At 42.4% G+C, this 20,207-nt stretch overlaps 1 protein-coding gene across 1 annotated transcript in view; it reads left to right on the forward strand.

Annotated features, from left to right (window-relative positions):
* ZGRF1 (zinc finger GRF-type containing 1) overlaps positions 1–20,207 on the forward strand; it is a 149,851-nt gene that overhangs the window by 125,326 nt on the left and 4,318 nt on the right. The window contains exons 21-26 of the mRNA XM_069743830.1: positions 49–176; positions 1,324–1,447; positions 8,006–8,182; positions 11,783–11,917; positions 14,992–15,256; positions 16,372–16,508. Coding sequence (XP_069599931.1) covers positions 49–176; positions 1,324–1,447; positions 8,006–8,182; positions 11,783–11,917; positions 14,992–15,256; positions 16,372–16,508 — 966 coding nt within the window. The remainder of the gene's footprint in view (positions 1–48; positions 177–1,323; positions 1,448–8,005; positions 8,183–11,782; positions 11,918–14,991; positions 15,257–16,371; positions 16,509–20,207) is intronic.

Here is a 20,207-nt window from a genome sequence, read left to right on the forward strand (position 1 = left end):
AGCCTAATTGTATTTGCAATGAGTTTTTATCGTCCTGCATTTCTCCAGGTTCGTGTGGTCGGTGCAACTTGTGCAGCATGTCCCTTCACTTGCTTGAGTAATCTGAAGTTCCCAGTTGTGATTCTTGATGAATGCAGTCAGATGACGGAGCCATCATCTTTGCTTCCAATCGCCAGGTAACATACATGTGGCCAATATTCTAGTTATGACAATCTATCAGAGACATTATCCTGGGAAAGCATTTACCATATGTATTTCCATCTGTGGCCCCTATCACACGTGCACTCGAACCTTGTGAGTTAATTTCATATACTTGCAGCCTTGATTTACAGAAGTTAAGGAACCTTAGACTGTGTAGGAATTGCCTCATCTAGTTTCTGAATTTTCATCTTGAAGGCTATGAACAATTTATTTAACACGTAGTTATCTTTAGTTAATAATATTGGACTCTTTCACTCTGCAATCCTCATTTTGCAATATTGTTTTCATTATTCATTTTGAAACCCTGGATTTGCAGCTCAAATTTACTTATTTTTTATCTTGTTGAAATGTCTCTCCCAGTAATAAAGGCTGGATTTGAAGGCTGTGTAAATCCAGCTTCTATCCTGCCATAATTTCCTCTAAATATTTTTTTTTCTGCCCTGAGAACGTAAATACCTTCTCCCGTTTCTTCAAAATATACAACCTCCTTGCTATTGTCATGTAACACTGAAAGGGAGGGCAAAGCAGACAGAACCATTAAGAGTAGGAGCTCTGCCAGATTTGTAACATTTTTGCAGATTAATCAGCTTTATAAAGAATTTACATTCACTCCGCAGCAAAATGTTAATAAAAACTATTTACAAAGTTGCTTAAATTTTGCATTTTGCTTAGCAAATGAGCGGTTAAAAAAATAAGAATGCAGCATGGACTGTTCGTTGTGCCCTACAGAATTCTCATATTAGGTAAAGAAACAAAGCTTCAACATCAACTCAGTGAGACCCCTGTACTGTATATGCCTAGAACGCTAAACTATTCATGACGGCACATTCCCAATGACCATCCTTTATAGATGAGCTATATAAATCCTTAGAAATAGCTTGTTCACCTATATCTACTGCCATAATAATAATAATTTTTATTTATATAGCGCCAACATATTCCGCAGCGCTTTACAAATGTCATTGATTTTGGACCTTACCAGTCACTAGAATGAGGAAGCCCATCAACTTTACATTTCCATGTCTCCAACAGGCTGTAAAGCAGAGCTCAGCAGTTTTTCAGCTATAGATGTTATTTTAGCAATATACTTGTGTCGATTTGAGCCTTTCCTTCTATATGCAGGTTTCAGTGTGAAAAGCTGATCATGGTTGGTGACCCAAAGCAGCTTTCTCCCACCCTGCAAGGCTCTGAGGCTGCCCATGAATATGGGCTGGAACAAACTCTCTTTAATCGTCTTTGCCTCATGGTACGTTTCCTGTGACTGCTGTATTCACTAGCATGTCTCTGTTACTCTGCATTGTTTATATAGAAACTCTTTTGGGGATCGTTGGCTGTGTTTTATTGTGAGACACACTAAACGTACAGGTCATTGATCTGATTTAAATAGATTAGCAACTATTACCGTAATAGTACTGTCATGCGGTATACTATTAAGACTCACCAATCCTATGAGCACCACCCCTGTACCCCACCAACCCTCCCGCCATCATAAAATGTATGAAATAACAATGACAAATAAACAAGTAAACTCAATATAGTGTTGTCTATGCTAGTGCAGGGGGATGGGCACATGATGGGAGTAGGGCAAGAAGGTAAGTCCAGAGAGGGAGGAACAGAAAGAACTTTCTGGTAGTTATTCAGAAAGAGCCCAGATTGTGGAGCGTAAAGACCTACTGTCCAGTGTGAACAGTGCTGCATGCAGTGGAGCAGATGGTAAGAGCTGGAAACAGAAGCGAGTAGCAGTCTGGAATCGGGACAGAAAATGAGACAATATCGGGGGTCTAGGGCAGGAATCCTAGCAGGACTGTACGGAGTCTTCGTCAGGCCAGGGTCACACTTGCGAGTTCAATGCGAGAAACTCGCGCAAGTCTCTCGCATCAAGTCCCGGCACTGCCGATTAGATAGGCATTCATCTGCTGTATATAGTTTATATCAAGTTATTCTTCACTAAAACGAAGTTTAATTTTAAATGGTGTTCTCTTTTCATGAACATGTTAACATCTGATCCTGGCAAACCAGTGTCATCGGTTACATGCAGCCTGTACCAGCGTACCACCCCTATGACACAAGTTTACTCACCCAGCCAGGACCCCCACTTTCATGTATCGTTCCGGGGCCCAGGAGACAAGTACCTCACCCATGGCTACTGTCTCGGGTCACGTTACACTAGGTCGCTTTTTCTCACAGACAGCACTTAGACCGAAAATAATGTTGTGTGAATGTACCCTCCTGTGATGAGCTTTTCTAGGCACAGACAGGAGCAGGATGTAAGTGTCAAATTACCGGTGTATCCGCTACACGACCAATTCATATCCAGTGGAAGCAAAAAAAATAAAGCTTATATTGCATACCTGCCAGAAGAGATCTTAAAAAATAAATAGTAAAATATTAAGATTTGAGAGTCCTCAGTGGTTGATATCTTCTAATGGCTAAATCAAAAGATAGTAACAAATGGCAAACTTTCCAGACTACTCCGGTCTCTTTATCAGGCATAGGCTAACACAAAACTCTATGCCTGATGAAGAGACCTGAGTAGTCTGGAAAGTTTGCCATTTGTTACTATCTTTTGATTTAGCCATTAAAAGGTATCAACCACTGAGGACTCTCAATTCTAAATATTTTTCTATCTACTGTCTAACGCGGTACAAAGATCTTTCCTGTAAAAAAAACAAAACAATAACTTTTCTTAACCCCTTAGCGACCGCCGAAACGCCTTTTAACGGCGGCCGCTAAGGGTACTTAAACCACAGCGCCGTTAATTAACGGCGCTGTGGAAAAAGTCAATAGCGCCCCCCAGAGGCCGATTTTCTCCGGGGTCTCGGCTGCCGAGGGTAGCCGAGACCCCAGAGAACATGATTCGGGGGGTTTTTAACCCACCCCGCATTTGCGATCGCCGGTAATTAACCGTTTACCGGCGATCGCAAAAAAAAAAAAGCGATCTCTTTATAATTTCTCTGTCCTCCGATGTGATCGCACATCGGAGGACAGAGAAAAGGGGTCCCAGGTGGCCCCCCAATACTCACCTAGCTCCCCCGATGCTCCTCGTGTCTCCCGGTGGGCGCCGCCATCTTCAAAATGGCGGGCGCATGCGCAGTGCGCCCGCCGGCCGGCACCGGGAGAATCTTTGGGGTCTCGGCTGCCGGGGGTAGCTGAGACCCCAAAGAGCATGATCGGGGTCGGTATTACCGACCCCTGTTTTGCGATCGCCGGTAATTAACTGTTTACCGGCGACCGCAAAAAAAAAAAAAAAGTAACGTGTAATTCTCTGTCCTCTGATGTGATCGCACATCAGAGGACAGAGAAATAGGGGGATTCGGGGACCCTAGCATACTCACCTAGGTCCCTGGATCCTCTTGCTGCTCCTCCTGGCCGCCGGCAGAAGAACATGGCGGACGCATGCCCAGTGCGCCCGCCATCTGTCTCCATCTGCTGGCCGGCAGGAGAACAGCAGTTGGGGCTAAAATTAGGGGTAGGGTTAGGGCTAGGGTTGGGGCTAAATTTAGGGTTAGGGTTGGGGCTAAATTTAGGGTTAGGCTTCTTTTACACTTACGTCGGTACGGGGCCGTCGCAATGCGTCGGCCCGACATACCGACGCACGTTGTGAAAATTGTGCACAACGTGGGCAGCAGCTGTAGTTTTTCAACACATCCGCTGCCCAATCTATGTCTTGGGGAGGAGGGGGCGGAGTTACGGCCACGCATGGGCGGTCAGAAATGGCGGATGCGACGTACAAAAAAACGTTTCATTGAACGTTTTTTTGTGCCGACGCTCCGCCAAAACACAACTGATCCAGTGCACGACGGACGCGACGTGTGGCCATCCGTCACGATCCGTCGGCAATACAAGTCTATGGGCAAAAAACGCATCCTGCGGGCACATTTGCAGGATCCGTTTCTTGTCCAAAACAACGGATTGCGACGGAATGCCAAACGACGCAAGTGTGAAAGTAGCCTTAGGGTTAGGGTTGGGGCTAAAGTTAGGGCTAGGGTTGGGGCTAAAGTTAGGGTTAGAGCTGGGATTAGGGTTAGGGTTTGGATTAGGGTTGGTATTAGGGTTAGGGTTGGCATTAGGGTTACGCTTGGGATTAGGGTTAAGGTTAGGGTTGTGATTAGGGGTGTATTGGGATTAGGGTTAGGTTTGAGGTTAGGGTTGAGATTAGGATTAGGGGTGTGTTGGATTTAGGGTTTTGATTAGGGTTATGGTTAGGGTTGACATTAGGGTTGTTTTGGGGTAAGGGTTGTGATTATGGTTAGGGTTAGTGATTAGGACTATGGATCAGGTTGGGATTAGGGTTAGGGGTGTGTTGGGGTTAGGGTTGGAGCTAGAATTGGGTGGTTTCCACTGTTTAGGTACATCAGGGGGTCTCCAAACACGACAGCCAATTTTGCGCTCAAAAAGTCAAATGGTGCTCCCTCCCTTCTGAGCTCTGCCGTGCGCCCAAACAGTGGGTTACCCCCACATATGGGGCATCAGCGTACTCGGGATAAATTGGACAACAACTTCTGGGGTCCAATTTCTCTTGTTACCCTTGTGAAAATAAAAACTTGGGGGCTACAAAATCTTTTTTGTGAAAAAAAAATATATTTTTTATTTTCACGACTCTGCATTCTAAACTTCTGTGAAGCACTTGGGCATTCAAAGTTCTCACCACACATCTAGATAAGTTCCTTGGGGGGTCTAGTTTCCAAAATGGGGTCACTTGTGGAGGGTTTCTACTGGTTAGGTACATCAGGGGCTCTGCAAACGCAACATAATACCCGCAGACCATTCTATCAAAGTCTGCATTCCAATACGGCGCTCCTTCCTTCCGAGCTCTGCCGTGCGCCCAAACAGTGGTTTACCCCCACATATGGGGTACCAGCATACTCAGGACAAATTGGACAACAACTTTTGGGGTCCAATTTCTCTTGTTACCCTTGTGAAAATAAAAACTTGGGGGCTACAATATCTTTTTTTGTGGAAAAAAAAAATATTTTTTATTTTCACGGCTCTGCATTATTAACTTCTGTGAAGCACTTGGGGGTTCAAAGTGCTCACCACACATCTAGATAAGTTCCTTAAGGGGTCTAGTTTCCAAAATGGTGTCACTTGTGGGGAGTTTCCACTGTTTAGGCACATCAGGGGCTCTCTAAACGTGACATGGCGTCCGATCTCAATTCCAGCCAATTCTACATTAAAAAAGTCAAACGGCGCTCCTTCACTTCTAAGTTCTGCAGTGCGCCCAAAAAGTGGTTTACCCCCACATATGGGGTATTGGCGTATTCAGGAGAAATTGCATAACAAAATTTATGGTTACATTTCTGTTTTTACACTTGTGAAAATAAAAAAAATGGTTCTGAATTAAGATGTTTGCAAAAAAAAGTTAAATGTTCATTTTTTCCTTCCACATTGTTTCAGTTCCTGTGAAGCACGTAAAGGGTTAATAAACTTCTTGAATGTGGTTTTTAGAACCTTGAGGGGTGTAGTTTTTAGAATGGTGTCACACTTCATTATTTTCTATCATATAGACCCCTCAAAATGACTTCAAATGTGATGTGGTCCCTAAAAAAAAAATGGTGTTGTAAAAATGAGAAATTGCTGGTCAACTTTTAACCCTTATAACTCCCTAACAAAAAAAAATGTTGTTTCCAAAATTGTGCTGATGTAAAGTAGACATGTGGGAAATGTTATTTATTAACTATTTTTCGTGACATATCTCTCTGATTTAAGGGCATAAAAATACAAAGTTTGAAAATTGCAAAATTTTAAAAATTTTCGCCATATTTCCGTTTTTTTCATAAATAATCGCAAGTAATATCGAAGAAATGTTACCACTAACATGAAGTACAATATGTCACGAAAAAACAATCTCAGAATAAGCGGGATCCGTTGAAGCATTCCAGAGTTATAACCTCATAAAGTGACAGTGGTCAGAATTGCAAAAATTGGCCTGGTCATTAAGTACCAAATTGGCTCTGTCACTAAGGGGTTAAAGAAAAAAATAACATTTATTTGTTAAATCCGGATTCCCCCATCAAGGCATAAATGGACAGGATCTTTTATATGGGAATTGCTTTATAAAAAAAAGGTTTACATTTCTTCACACAAGGCAGGCAATAGTAAGACATGGCATACCGCACCACCTGTAAGGCCGGGATCACACATGCGAGAAACACGTCCGTGTCTCGCATGTGAAATCCAAGCTCTGGCGCCGGCACTCCAGAGCGGAGTGTGCAGCCGCATAGCAACACATGGAGCCGCACGCTCCGCTCTGGAGTGCCGGCGCCAGAGCTTGGATTTCATATGCGAGACACGGACGTGTTTCTCGCATGTGTGATCCCGGCCTAATTCAGGTGAACTAGATAACTCCTGATCTCCCTGGGTCCAGCCTCTGAAGTATGGAAAATGATATAGTGCCTTTTACAATAAATGTATTCTATGAAAATGTATATATTGTGCATCATATGTTATCATTATTTTTTTTTTTTTAAATCTAGGAATCTATAGGTGATATATACCACTTAGAGGCATCTGATACTGTAAATATCTAAGATTTCCTTGGATTGACCAGACGTATCCACAGGTTGTTTGGTGCTGCAGCTCATCTTCATTATAGCATAAGGGACAGCATACAGACCGCGCACTCACCAATAGTAGCCTTGACGTTTAGCCCTTGTGAAAAAACTGCAGTATGTACTATTGTTGTCCATCTTACGGATGAGAACAGTTCATGCAATGGCAGGCAGCTCCAAAACTGGTGCACGAAGCTTGCAGAGCTGCACATGGACCTGCGGATCGAACTGGCTCAATTATTACAACAGTTGTAAGAACTCGTGAATGGACTCAAGTTATAGTAGCAGACACAACCTATGGACAGGTGTGACGATGATTTTGGAAAAAAGCAGCCAGGCTTTTCTTCTGCTGGAAAACATCTTTGAGATAGGTGCACACAACGCGTTTTTCAGATGTATTCCATACAAAAAAGCACTAAAAAACCATCAATATAATAAACATATGGACAGCAATGTCAAAACAACTTGCTGTGCACATGTTTAGTTTTTGTACTTTCTTTTAACCGCTTCAGGCTTCAAAACCCGTGAAGCGACTAAAAGAAGTGACCTGACCATTCTTCAGGCAGCTTTCACTTGCCGCCAATATCCTATATACAAGATTAATAAAAAGATGTCGCCTGTAAAGCTGCTGTGAAAATGACAAAAAAAGGACATTAAAGACGACACTTCAGCAAAGCAATACCAGCATTTTCCAGAAGCATCTTCTGCATCAAAAATAAGCAGAGACCCTGGTGGACCTATCTAGGCTCGCCAAGATCGGTCTTCCTACAGAGCATGTATCCAATATCAAGCCAAAGGCCATTAATAAATATTAAATTGCTGTAGCTGCAGTAAGTTTTTAGTCCTCTAATGATAATCTCCTGCTGATAAAACAGTGATTTAATTAAAACTACAAGAAGCAGCTCAGTAAGTGGCACATTGGTGGAATCAGGGTCTCGCTCTACATTATACTCTCAAATTGGGTGGCAAAAACCTGATACTAATTCCCTATAACTTTTATATATGGTAGTCAGCTTTTCGTTGCATTTTATACCTTTTTTATGTTGTAATAAGAATCCTTTTTTGAAAAACTGTAATAACAAAAAGCATTCGTTTTTCAAGTAGCGTTTGATCGTGTGGGAGAGTTTAGTTTTTGCAGTAATATGGAGTGATTTAACACAAAATCTGTCATATTTTCCCATATTCATCTTAGAATGAATGGAAATATTGAAATTCTGTATAATTTCCTATCACTTGTCTGTCTTGATCTCCAGGGCCATGAAGCCGTTATGCTGAGGACACAGTATCGCTGTCATCCCTCTATTAGTGCTGTAGCTAATGATCTGTTTTATGAAGGGAATCTTCTCAATGGAATATCAGCTGAAGACCGGAAGCCCCTATTGGACTGGTTACCCACACTGTGCTTTTATAATGCAAATGGCTCAGAGCAGGTATGCATAAAGGGAGTAATATATTTGGATGTTGTTGCAATGTGTGTACAGTAAAAAAAAAAAGACATTTACTCATATAGTAGAATTAAGAAATATTCCTTGAGCCAAACTATCAGAGGCAGTCCTGAGTCCTGGCAGCTTCACTTCCAACTTTGTTTCGACATTGAAAAAAGCCTCCACCCTCTTCCTGTGTCTATGATGTGTGTGGAGGGGGTTGGCTGACTATCTCCTTTCAGTAGCCACTTGTCACAGCTGATGTGAAGATGGAAATGGGGGCTGGCTTGGCTATTGAAATGGGCCTTCATACATATCACAGACGTGAGGCTGCACAAAGTGGTCATAATGGTCCCTAATGCCCCCCTACGGACTTGAATTTCTAGGAAAAGTCAGGCTCAATCTACCGCGTTGCATGTTATCGCTCTTTACACAAACCCAGCGCTGCCCTCTTCCCTACGAAGTGGTTTCGGAAACTGTAACATCAGTAGAGCAGTTACTGTTTGGTGACTGCTTAGTACAGTGTGTGATAATCCACAAAATATACTTGCTCAGCCATACATATAGATAGGAAAACCGATTGAAAATGGACACTAGAGCAAGAATAGATGAAACTTCAAGTTTATTACCAGATTAAAACCAAAAGTATAAATACATATTCATAGAGACAAAAACAATAAAAAAGTGTAAGACCACCACAAAGTGCCACATCAAGGCAGGAAGTGTGGGAAATATTGCATTTGTAGTTATACTTTTGGTTTCAATATCTGGTAATAAACTTGAAGAAGTTTTATCTATTCTTGCTCTAGTGTCCATTTTCAATCGGTTTTCCTTAGCACAGTATGTGGCAGCGCTGGGTTAGTGCAAACAACAAAAACACTTTAGGCTATGTGCAAACGTTGCGGATCTGCAGCTGCGGGTCCGCAGCAGCTTTCCATGCGTTTACCTTACAATGTAAACCTACGGAAACCGCAATCCGCAGTGCCCATGCTGCGGAAAACACCGCGGGTTACATTCCGCAGCATGTCGATTCTTTGTACTGATTCCGTTGCGGTTTACACCTGCTCCACAATAGGAATACGCAGGTGTAAAACCGCAGGTGGAATCTGCACAAAATCCGCATAAAACCGTAAATTGGCAGGTAAAACGCAGTGCCTTTTACCTGCGGATTTCTCAAATCCGCTGCGGAAAAATCTGCAGAGCTCCAAAATACGTGTGTACATACCCTTATACATTAATGATCTCTCTCTTTTACAGTGAGGAGGGTTGTGGGACCCTACTCTGCATGCCAAGATCCCACAACCTGGAGGTTCAAACCTGACTTACTGGAAAGATGGGGTTCATTAGAGACCCCTGTGACCACTAATGGGTGATCTTTAGAAAAATAAGCATAATTCTGACACATATTATGAGGTATCTATGAATATAAATTGAATAAGATATTTAATTCAACTTTTCATTAAAGGGGTTTATTTGAAAGCTATCCTCAAGTAATAGTATAGCAGTTAGACCCCCATCAATCTCAAGAATGGAGCTCTGGATCCTCAGAAAAGGGCTGATTGCAGAGTCCCATCTTAAATGGTGCTGAGGCGATCAAGACTATTGGACTGATAGAGCAATCTGTGTACAGCGCTAGGCCATTTATGGCAGTCCCATAGACAATGAATGGAGCAGGCTTTATCTGGGGTTCCCAGCGATCAGTATGTTATCCTATAGATGGGGATAACGTTCAATTCTGGGAATAACTCGTTTCCCTTTTTTAACCTAAAGGCTTGCTAAATGTAAAAACGGCCTTATTTATACCCTGACGCTACAGTGCTGACACTTTGAAGACACAAAAGAGAATAGTAAAACCAAAAACACTCAGTTTGAAAAAATGTTGCAGTAATCCGCAAGTGCTAGTAAAAGATGTAAAAAACAGGGTATTTGGTTGATACGTTTTTTGCAAAAAATGTATACTAAGCTGCTCTACCAATCTTCACGGTATACCCTTATCAGAGCAGTCCTAACTAATGTATGCAATCCCTATCTGATGTATTTAAAAACCTGATCATCTGTATATAACCTGTGTGAACAGGGTTCAGAGAGGAAAAATCCATGTGTGCATACAGGGTAGAACAGCTTTTGTGCAGATAGCCCAAGAGGAGTGGTGGAACTCCCCAGTCTTGTAGACACAAGAGAACAATTATGGAAACAGGAACACATGGGCTACTTGCACAGTGAACAAGTCTGTATGATCATGTTCACACACCACCAAGAAACCTGAAGACACAAAAGAGAATAGTAAAACCAAAAACACTCAGTTTGAAAAAATGTTGCAGTAATCCGCAAGTGCTAGTAAAAGATGTAAAAAACAGGGTATTTGGTTGATACGTTTTTTGCAAAAAATGTATACTAAGCTGCTCTACCAATCTTCACGGTATACCCTTATCAGAGCAGTCCTAACTAATGTATGCAATCCCTATCTGATGTATTTAAAAACCTGATCATCTTGCGGATTACTGCAACATTTTTTCAAACTGAGTGTTTTTGGTTTTACTATTCTCTTTTGTGTCTTCAGGTTTCTTGGTGGTGTGTGAACATGATCATACAGACTTGTTCACTGTGCAAGTAGCCCATGTGTTCCTGTTTCCATAATTGTTCTCTTGTGTCTACAAGACTGGGGAGTTCCACCACTCCTCTTGGGCTATCTGCACAAAAGCTGTTCTACCCTGTATGCACACATGGATTTTTCCTCTCTGAACCCTGTTCACACAGGTTATATACAGATGATCAGGTTTTTAAATACATCAGATAGGGATTGCATACATTAGTTAGGACTGCTCTGATAAGGGTATACCGTGAAGATTGGTAGAGCAGCTTAGTATACATTTTTTGCAAAAAACGTATCAACCAAATACCCTGTTTTTTACATCTTTTACTAGCACTTGCGGATTACTGCAACATTTTTTCAAACTGAGTGTTTTTGGTTTTACTATTCTCTTTTGTGTCTTCAGGTTTCTTGGTGGTGTGTGAACATGATCATACAGACTTGTTCACTGTGCAAGTAGCCCATGTGTTCCTGTTTCCACCAGTGCTGACACTCTATTGCCCTGGCCTTTGTGGACATGGCTGCTGTGGTGACGTCATAACTACAGCACTTGACTACTGCAGACAATCAATGGGCTCAGCATGCTTGATTGGCTGCAGTGGACGTATGCTATAGTTGTGACTTTACAGCGTGTGGGGTAAGTAAGGCTGATCTTATTTTTGCACAGAACAAGCCTTTGGGCTAAAAAATAAAAAAGTTAAATGTGATAAACCCCTTTAATGAAATGAGATGATTATCAAGTCCATTATCTTTTGTAACTATTAACCACTCAGATTTTCAACGTTTACGGACTCGTTTGAATATGCTTTCTTAACTTTCATCAACGTAATAAAGTTATCATTTATAGATCAAGTTAAATTATAAGTACGTATATCACACTCCTTAATAATCTGGTAAAGGTCTTGCATAGAAACCACATGCTGGCACGTATTTGTATGTATTTAGAGACCTAGTTTGTACATATAGATGTTGCTCAGAATGACCGATCTGGATTCTTACAAGTGTGGTGTTTGCAGGTGGAGGCGAATGCCAGCTTCTACAATGTGGAGGAAGCCAACTTTACAGTGAAGCTTATTCAGTCACTGATTGCAAGTGGCATACACGGATCCATGATTGGAGTAATTACCCTCTACAAATCACAGATGAATAAGGTTTCTTTAACCCTTTCTAATTGTTCATGTGCAAATTTTTGGGGGTGTTGATACATTCTGTATGGGAGTCTCCTCCTTCTACAACAGTGGCCCGCTTTGGCCAATCGTTAAGCCAACAGCCATTTTTCCTATACACAGAAGCGGTCATTTGGCCATTCAATTCTGGATTCTCTTTTCTCCGGGAGAACCTATGAATCGGCAGTCTGAAATCAAACATGCCAGATTTTTTTTTATCTTCCCTCGACAATATATTGTCCAGGGCTCCCATACACGTTAGTGTCGGCCAACACAGTCGATATTGTTTGGTTTGGCCAACATTAGTCTGAGTTTATGACTGGAGAATATTTCTTACTCTGGCTCCTGGGTATCTCTATGATTTTCAAGGATAGAACGAATATCCATTCTGGTCCTGTTCGAGTTTTTTTGGGCAGTGAGCAGTCTGCAAAAAAATAACAATATGTCTGTTTTTATTTAATTCTAGGATCAAACTCACCAAGGCAAGTCTATGGGTCCTTGAACAATCGGATAGTACTATAATTCTATATTAGTTGCATTCCAGTACTGCCCGATTTTCATGTTTGTTTGATAGGAGAAATTTGAGAAACAATCCCAGACGTAAAAAAGATAAGCAATGAAACTCTGATGCTAAAAACTGACACTAGTGAAAATCTGATGGTTTTTTTGCATACAAGAAAAATCATTGATGTCTGAATGAGCCCTAAGCTGCTTCCATCTGTTAATGAATTTATGGCATCTTACTGTAGCAGACTTTGGATCAAGACTGAAGCGAAAAAGCCATTCTTCATGAATTCCCCCCCTTTAGCTTCACATCACAATTGTGGCATGTGCAAGGGTGCTTGAGGACTTGTCAGGTATACGTCAGAGAGTGCTCCAGACATATTCTTCTGACGTGTACAAATCTAGTTGCAAATTAATCCTTTGGGCAGGTTTACATCAGCCAATCTACAGTGTTAAACAACCACCTATCTGCTACAGATTTGACAATTGATGGTCTTTTAATAATCTGTCTAGATGCTGACTACGCTTTTGGTGCACACAGAACAATTGGGAATACATCGTTAACACAGGAAGATTTGCTGCCAAAAATGAGAATTTTTCACCTGATGATCAAGCGTTTTGCTCGTTTGTCGGTTAATTGGAAGCTTGTTTTCACTGCCTGTTGATTGGTAGCCTGTTTTCACTGCCTGTTGGTTGGTAGCCTGTTTTCACTGCCTGTTGGTTGGCAGCCTGTTTTCACTGCCTATTAGTTGGCAGCCTGTTTTCACTGCCTATTGGTTGGCAGTCTGTTTTCACTGCCTGTTGGTTGGTAGCCTGTTTTCACTGCCTGTTGGTTGGTAGCCTGGTTTCACTGCCTGTTGGTTGGCAGCCTGTTTTCACTGCCTGTTGGTTGGCAGCCTGTTTTCACTGCCTGTTGGTTGGTAGCCTTGTTTCACTGCCTGTTGGTTGGTAGCCTGGTTTCACTGCCTGTTGGTTGGTAGCCCGGTTTCACTGCCTGTTGATTGGTAGCCTGGTTTCACTGCCTGTTGGTTGGTAGCCTGGTTTCACTGCCTGTTGATTGGTAGCCTGGTTTCACTGCCTGTTGGTTGGTAGCCTGGTTTCACTGCCTGTTGATTGGTAGCCTGGTTTCACTGCCTGTTGATTGGTAGCCCGGTTTCACTGCCTATTGGTTGGCAGCCTGTTTTCACTGCCTGTTGGTTGGTAGCCTGGTTTCACTGCCTGTTGATTGGTAGCCTGGTTTCACTGCCTGTTGATTGGTAGCCTGGTTTCACTGCCTGTTGATTGGTAGCCTGGTTTCACTGCCTGTTGATTGGTAGCCTGGTTTCACTGCCTGTTGGTTGGCAGCCTGCTTTCACTGCCTATTGGTTGGCAGCCTGTTTTCACTGCCTATTGGTTGGCAGCCTGTTTTCACTGCCTATTGGTTGGCAGCCTGTTTTCACTGCCTATTGGTTGGCAGCCTGTTTTCACTGCCTGTTGATTGGTAGCCTGGTTTCACTGCCTGTTGATTGGTAGCCTGGTTTCACTGCCTGTTGATTGGTAGCCTGGTTTCACTGCCTGTTGATTGGTAGCCTGGTTTCACTGCCTGTTGATTGGTAGCCTGGTTTCACTGCCTGTTGATTGGTAGCCTGGTTTCACTGCCTGTTGATTGGTAGCCTGGTTTCACTGCCTGTTGGTTTGCAGCCTGGTTTCACTGCCTGTTGGTTGGCAGCCTGGTTTCACTGCCTGTTGGTTGGCAGCCTGGTTTCACTGCCTGTTGGTTGGCAGCCTGGTTTCACTGCCTGTTGGTTGGCAGCCTGGTTTCACTGCCTGTTGGTTGGCAGCCTGGTTTCACTGCCTGTTGGTTGGCAGCCTGGTTTCACTGCCTGTTGGTTGGTAGCCTGTTTTCACTGCCTGTTGGTTGGTAGCCTGGTTTCACTGCCTGTTGGTTGGTAGCCCGGTTTCACTGCCTGTTGATTGGTAGCCCGGTTTCACTGCCTGTTGATTGGTAGCCCGGTTTCACTGCCTGTTGATTGGTAGCCCGGTTTCACTGCCTGTTGATTGGTAGCCCGGTTTCACTGCCTGTTGATTGGTAGCCCGGTTTCACTGCCTGTTGGTTGGCAGCCCGGTTTCACTGCCTGTTGGTTGGTAGCTTGTTTATCTGGAGAGTGACCAATGCTCCAAGGAATGCTCCGTCTTGACAATCGTGCAGTGTACATTCACCCCTTGTGTGATACGTGCTTAAAGAAAATGTTTGTTGCAGTTTTTTCATCTACAAGCCGTTTTTTGCAATTCTTGTATTAAAGTGATTGCCCTGATTACATTTAACTTGGTATAACTTGTCAAGAGAAAAAAGTCTGTAGTTTGTCATTTGTTTTATTCCTATAGACAGACTAGCTACATTCCTACTGGCTTTTATCTGTAATATTAAACTAGTAATAATGGCTGCAAATAAAGAAGCCGTTTACTACTTTGATCATAAAGTGACTGTCCCTTCCAGGCTGGGTAACCACTAATATGCCTGTTGTACAGTATATTTTCTTGTTATGTAATAGAGCATTATTACTCCCCGTATACAGATTTGCTGCATGCTTAGCTCCGCTGCTGTGTTTGACCCCTCGGATATGAAAGCAGTTCAGGTGTCCACAGTGGATGCCTTCCAAGGAGCTGAAAAGGAAATCATCATCTTGTCTTGTGTTCGGACGAAGCAGGTTGGGTTTATAGACTCAGAGAAGAGGATGAATGTTGCGCTGACGAGGGGAAAGCGGCATTTATTAATTGTTGGCAGGCTCGCCTGCTTGAGAAAGAACAAGCTATGGGAGCAGGTCATCCATCACTGTGAATGTAAGTAGGAAAATGCTATTTGGTCAAGCCAGTGTGTAACTATACCTCTGATGTTAGATTGCAACTATAAAAATGCTTAAGTGTCTGTTTACCCAGAACTGTGTAATCTGGAATTACTGGTTACCCCACTATGATTTCCTATAATCATGGGAGCTACACTCATGTAATCTGAACGTAATAGCAACTGTATTTCCAGTAGATGGAGCATCAGGATTCTATATAAAATCAAATATAAAATAAATATTGTACATAATATACTGAAATCCTGTTGCTAAAAGAAAGAGAAGTGGCAGACCACTCGGAACTCATGTAATCTCCAAGCTGTTCACTGAAGGCGCTGTCCCTCTAAATGACATGGGGAAAAGTCACATTTAAAATCCTGCTAATGTCATCATGCTTATGGAAAAATGCAGATTGCGCCCCCGTGTGAATAAATTGTGGGAAGTAAATATTATTTAAAATTTGTTTCAGTAGCAAAGGACCCGATTCATCATTGCATTTCTGCCAGTTTTTTGTACTGAATACCTCCCGATTAGTGACTTTTGATTTGCCATAAATTCTTTAAACGATTTGTGCCTTTTTTAAGTTGTTTTTGTTTTTTGTGATTTTAGCTAGTTTCCAAATTATTATTTTTTTTTTACGTCAATGGGGCTTTTTCAGATGTTTTTAGACTGACAATTGAAATATATTAATCACGTGCCCTATTTTGATGAATTCAGAAAAAGACACAAGTGAAAAAAAACGATTTGAAAAAAACTACATATGATGAATCAGACCCCAGAGTGCTGTATAAAATAAAAAAAATCTGTACACTGTCAAAGCAGAGTGTACATTATGTATCAGCTCTGACTGAATTCTGAAGGCTGCAGCCAATCAGTGGTCAATCATTGACTGCAGTGATCATGCAATATTGTCAGAGATGGTCGAAGGGAAGGCGTGCTCCAGGAGGTAAGTATACATTCTTTTTTTTATTTTATGCAAGCACTCTGGGGACATTCATAAGAGTTTGTCAGTTCATAGACAACCCCTTTAACCTGAGACTAGGTTATATATATTATATGATATATGATGTAAAAGAAATATTAAAAATACATTAATATAGTGCTTTTTTTCAGTGCATAAAGATGGTTTAAAACATGTAAGTCAGTGGGATGAAAGACTAAATGCTATACTTGCACTTTATCAAAACAACAAAGAAGCGGAGGAGGCATTAAGTACACAGAGAACACTTACCAAAACCAAGGCTGGGAAGGTAAGCAAAGCTAAAGACCCTCAGAATTGAGTGTATAGTGTTGGCGCCACATATTTGTCTACAGGGCGGTACTATCGGTGATTGACAGCTATCTCTGCATGCGCAATTATACAAGGAAGACTGTCAATCACTGAGTAGGACCGCCTACTGGACTCATATACATACAAGCACCTGGGATTTCAAAAGATAAAATACAAGTTTTACTGAGACCTTTCCTACAAAATGTATATGAATCTGATGTTCTCATCCTGCTGTGTAACATCCTGCCTGCGGATTAGGTAACATTTTCACTTGACAGGTTGCCTTTGACATTTTGCTAGATTTGATTTTTTTTCTCAGTGAAGAGAATAGGTGGAGGAAGAGAAACTAGATTGACCATGTGTGTATGATGCTTAGATGCTGCACGGTTTTATTAAAGGGGTTGTCCTGTTACAAATATTATTAACCCACTAGATTGTGGCCCGATTCTAACGCATCGGGTATTCTAGAATATGCATGTCCCCGTAGTATATGGACAATGATGATTCCAGATTTCGCGGCAGACTGTGCCCGTCACTGATTGGTCGAGGCAACCTTTATGACATCATCATCGCCATGGCAACCATTATGACATCTACGTCGATACTGTGCCCGTCGCTGAATCAGAAACGTGAGATGTCTACATCCTTTATGACATCATCGTCGCTGTGCCCGTCCCTGATTGGTCGAGGCTGCCAGGCCTCGACCAATCAGACGCGGGATTTCTACGTCCTTTATGACATCATCGTCGCTGTGCCCGTTGCTGATTGGTCGAGGCCTGGCGGCCTCGACCAATCAGAGACGTAGGATTTCTACGTCGATGCTGTGCCGGTCTCTGATTGGTCGAGGCCTGGCGGCCTCGACCAATCAGAGAGCCGGGATTTCCAGGACAGACAGACAGACGGAAAAACCCTTAGACAATTATATATATAGATAGCTCAGCGACCTATAAAATGACAGACTGCACTTTTCCACACCCACCCTGGGTCCAGCGCTGCCAACTACTCTGTTCTTTTATTGATTGGCTGCAGCCAAACATAGGGCTTAGCAGCACTGCCAATATAGATAGTACGAGCTGCCGATCTCAAGGATTGGCTGCTGTGCTATTGAAGTGTTGTTGCCGCTGCTGCCAATCAATAAAGACCAGACCAATGACGATAGGCAGTGCTGGACCCAGGGTTGGTGAGTAAAAGCTCAGTTTGTTATTTTTTAGGTCACTGAGCCTATGGGCTAATCTTTTGAGACTGGACAACTCCTTTAAGATAAATACCGTATTTTTCGGATTATAAGATGCACTTTTTCCCCCAAAATTTTTTGGGGAAAATGGGGCTGTATCTTAGAATGCGGATATACATTGTCCGGCAGTGCTGCAGGTGTATCTGGGACTGTGCGGTGTCTCCAGAGCTGCGGGGGGCTCTGCCGACATTTTGTGAAAGGCCAGAGCCCCTGCAGTTCTATGGTCTCCTATGCAGTGGACTCCGGGAAAATGGCTGTGGGGGGCGGCAGATTTTGGCACCAAGGTCTCAGGAGATGAGATCTCCGCTACAATAAATAGGGGCTCTACCTGGTATGGGGGGCACAATGTATGGACACTAAACTAGCATACTAGTAATTCTCCAGAATAAAGCATGGTGTCGATGTTACAAAATAGTCACTGCAGCCGTTGACTAATTGAGAGGTGCAATTTCCACAATGGGGTCAGTTTTTAAGGGGTTTTATGCTGCTCTGGCACCTTTGGGGCTCCACAAATGTCGCCCATAAACTAAAAGAATCTGTGCTCCAAAAGACAAATAGCGCTCCTTCCCTCTCAGCCCTCACAAGTGGCCAAACAGTAGTTTCTGACAACATACAGGACATCACTGTGTTTGGGAGAAATTGAATTGCGGGATCCAGTATAGCCTATTAACCCTTGTATAATGGACAAATTGGCATTAAAAAAAATACATTTTTAGCACTAAAATGCTCTGTGAGGAACATGTGGGTTCAAAATAATTGCTACACCCTTAAGGTACCGTCACACTAAACGATATCGCTAGCGATCCGTGACGTTGCAGCGTCCTGGCTAGCGATATCGTTCAGTTTGACACGCAGCAGCGATCAGAATCCTGCTGTGATGTCGTTGGTCGCTGCAGAAAGTCCAGCACTTTATTTTGTCGCTAAACTTCCTGCTGACATCGCTGAATCGGCGTGTGTGATGCCGATTCAGCGATGTCTTCGCTGGTAACCAGGGTAAACATCGGGTTACTAAGCGCAGGACCGTGCTTAGTAACCCGATGTTTACCCTGGTTACCAGCGTAAAAGTTAAAAAAAAAAAAAAAAAAAACACACTACATACTTACATTCCGGTGTCTGTCCCTCGGCGCTCTGCTTCTGTGCCCTGTGTAAGCACAGCGGCCGGAAAGCAGAGCGGTGACGTCACCGCTGTGCTTACACAGGGCAGAGAAGCAGAGCGCCGAGGGACAGACAGCGGAAGGTAAGTATATAGTGTTTTTTTTTTTTTTTTTACTTTTACGCTGGTAACCAGGGTAAACATCGGGTTACTAAGCGCGGCCCTGCGCTTAGTAACCCGATGTTTACCCTGGTTACCGGCATAGTTGGTCGCTGGAGAGCTGTCTGTGTGACAGCTCTCCAGCGACCAAACAGCGACGCTGCAGCGATCCGGATCGTTGTCGGTATCGCTGCAGCGTCGCTTAGTGTGACGGTACCTTTAGATGAATTCCTTAAGCAGTGATCTATGGAGTCATTTGTTAGGGTTTCTGATGATCTGGCACCTCAGGAGCTCGTCTAATGGACGCCCACATTCTCTTCAGACGGAATCTGCGTTCTAAAAACCTAGTAGCGCTCCTTATCTTCCAATCCCTGCCGTGTGCTCAAACAGTAGTGTACAACCACATGTGGGGTAAAAATTGCAGAACAAATTACGGCCTCCATTTTCTCCTCTTACCCCTTATGTAAATCAGGTGCTAAAACAGTATTTTAGTGGAAACAAATGTAATTTTTTGTTTTAACATTTAAATGTTATACAGTTTTGTTAATCCCCAGTAGGTTAACCCCTTCATGACCCAGCCTATTTTGACCTTAATGACCTGGCCATTTTTTGCAATTCTGACCAGTGTCCCTTTATGAGGTAATAACTCAAGAACACTAAAACGGATCTTAGCGGTTCTGAGATTGTTTTTTCATGACATATTGAGCTTTATGTTAGTGGTAAATTTAGGTTGATAATTTTTGTGTTTATTTGTGAAAACGGAAATTTGGCGAAAAGTTTGAAAATTTAGCAATTTTCAAATTTTTTATTTTTATTCTGTTAAACCAGAGGGTTATGTGACACAAAATAGTTAATAAATAACATTTCCCACATGTCTACTTTACATCCGCATAATTTTGGAAACAAAATTTTTTTGCTAGGAAGTTATAAGGGTAACCAAAGGTTTGACCAGCGATTTCTCATTTTTACAACAAAATTTACAAAACCATTTTTTAGGGACCACCTCACTTTTGAAGTCAGTTTGAGGGGTCTATATGGCTGAAAATACCCAAAAGTGACACCATTCTAAAAACTGCACCCCTCAAGGTGCTTAAAACAACATTTAAGAAGTTTATTAACCCTTCAGGTGTTTCACAGCAGCAGAAGCAACATGGAAGGAAAAAAATGAACATTTAACTTTTTTAGTAAAAAAA

The sequence above is a fragment of the Ranitomeya imitator genome, chromosome 1, assembly GCF_032444005.1.
Source record: "Ranitomeya imitator isolate aRanImi1 chromosome 1, aRanImi1.pri, whole genome shotgun sequence".
Taxonomy (NCBI): Eukaryota; Metazoa; Chordata; class Amphibia; order Anura; family Dendrobatidae; genus Ranitomeya; species Ranitomeya imitator.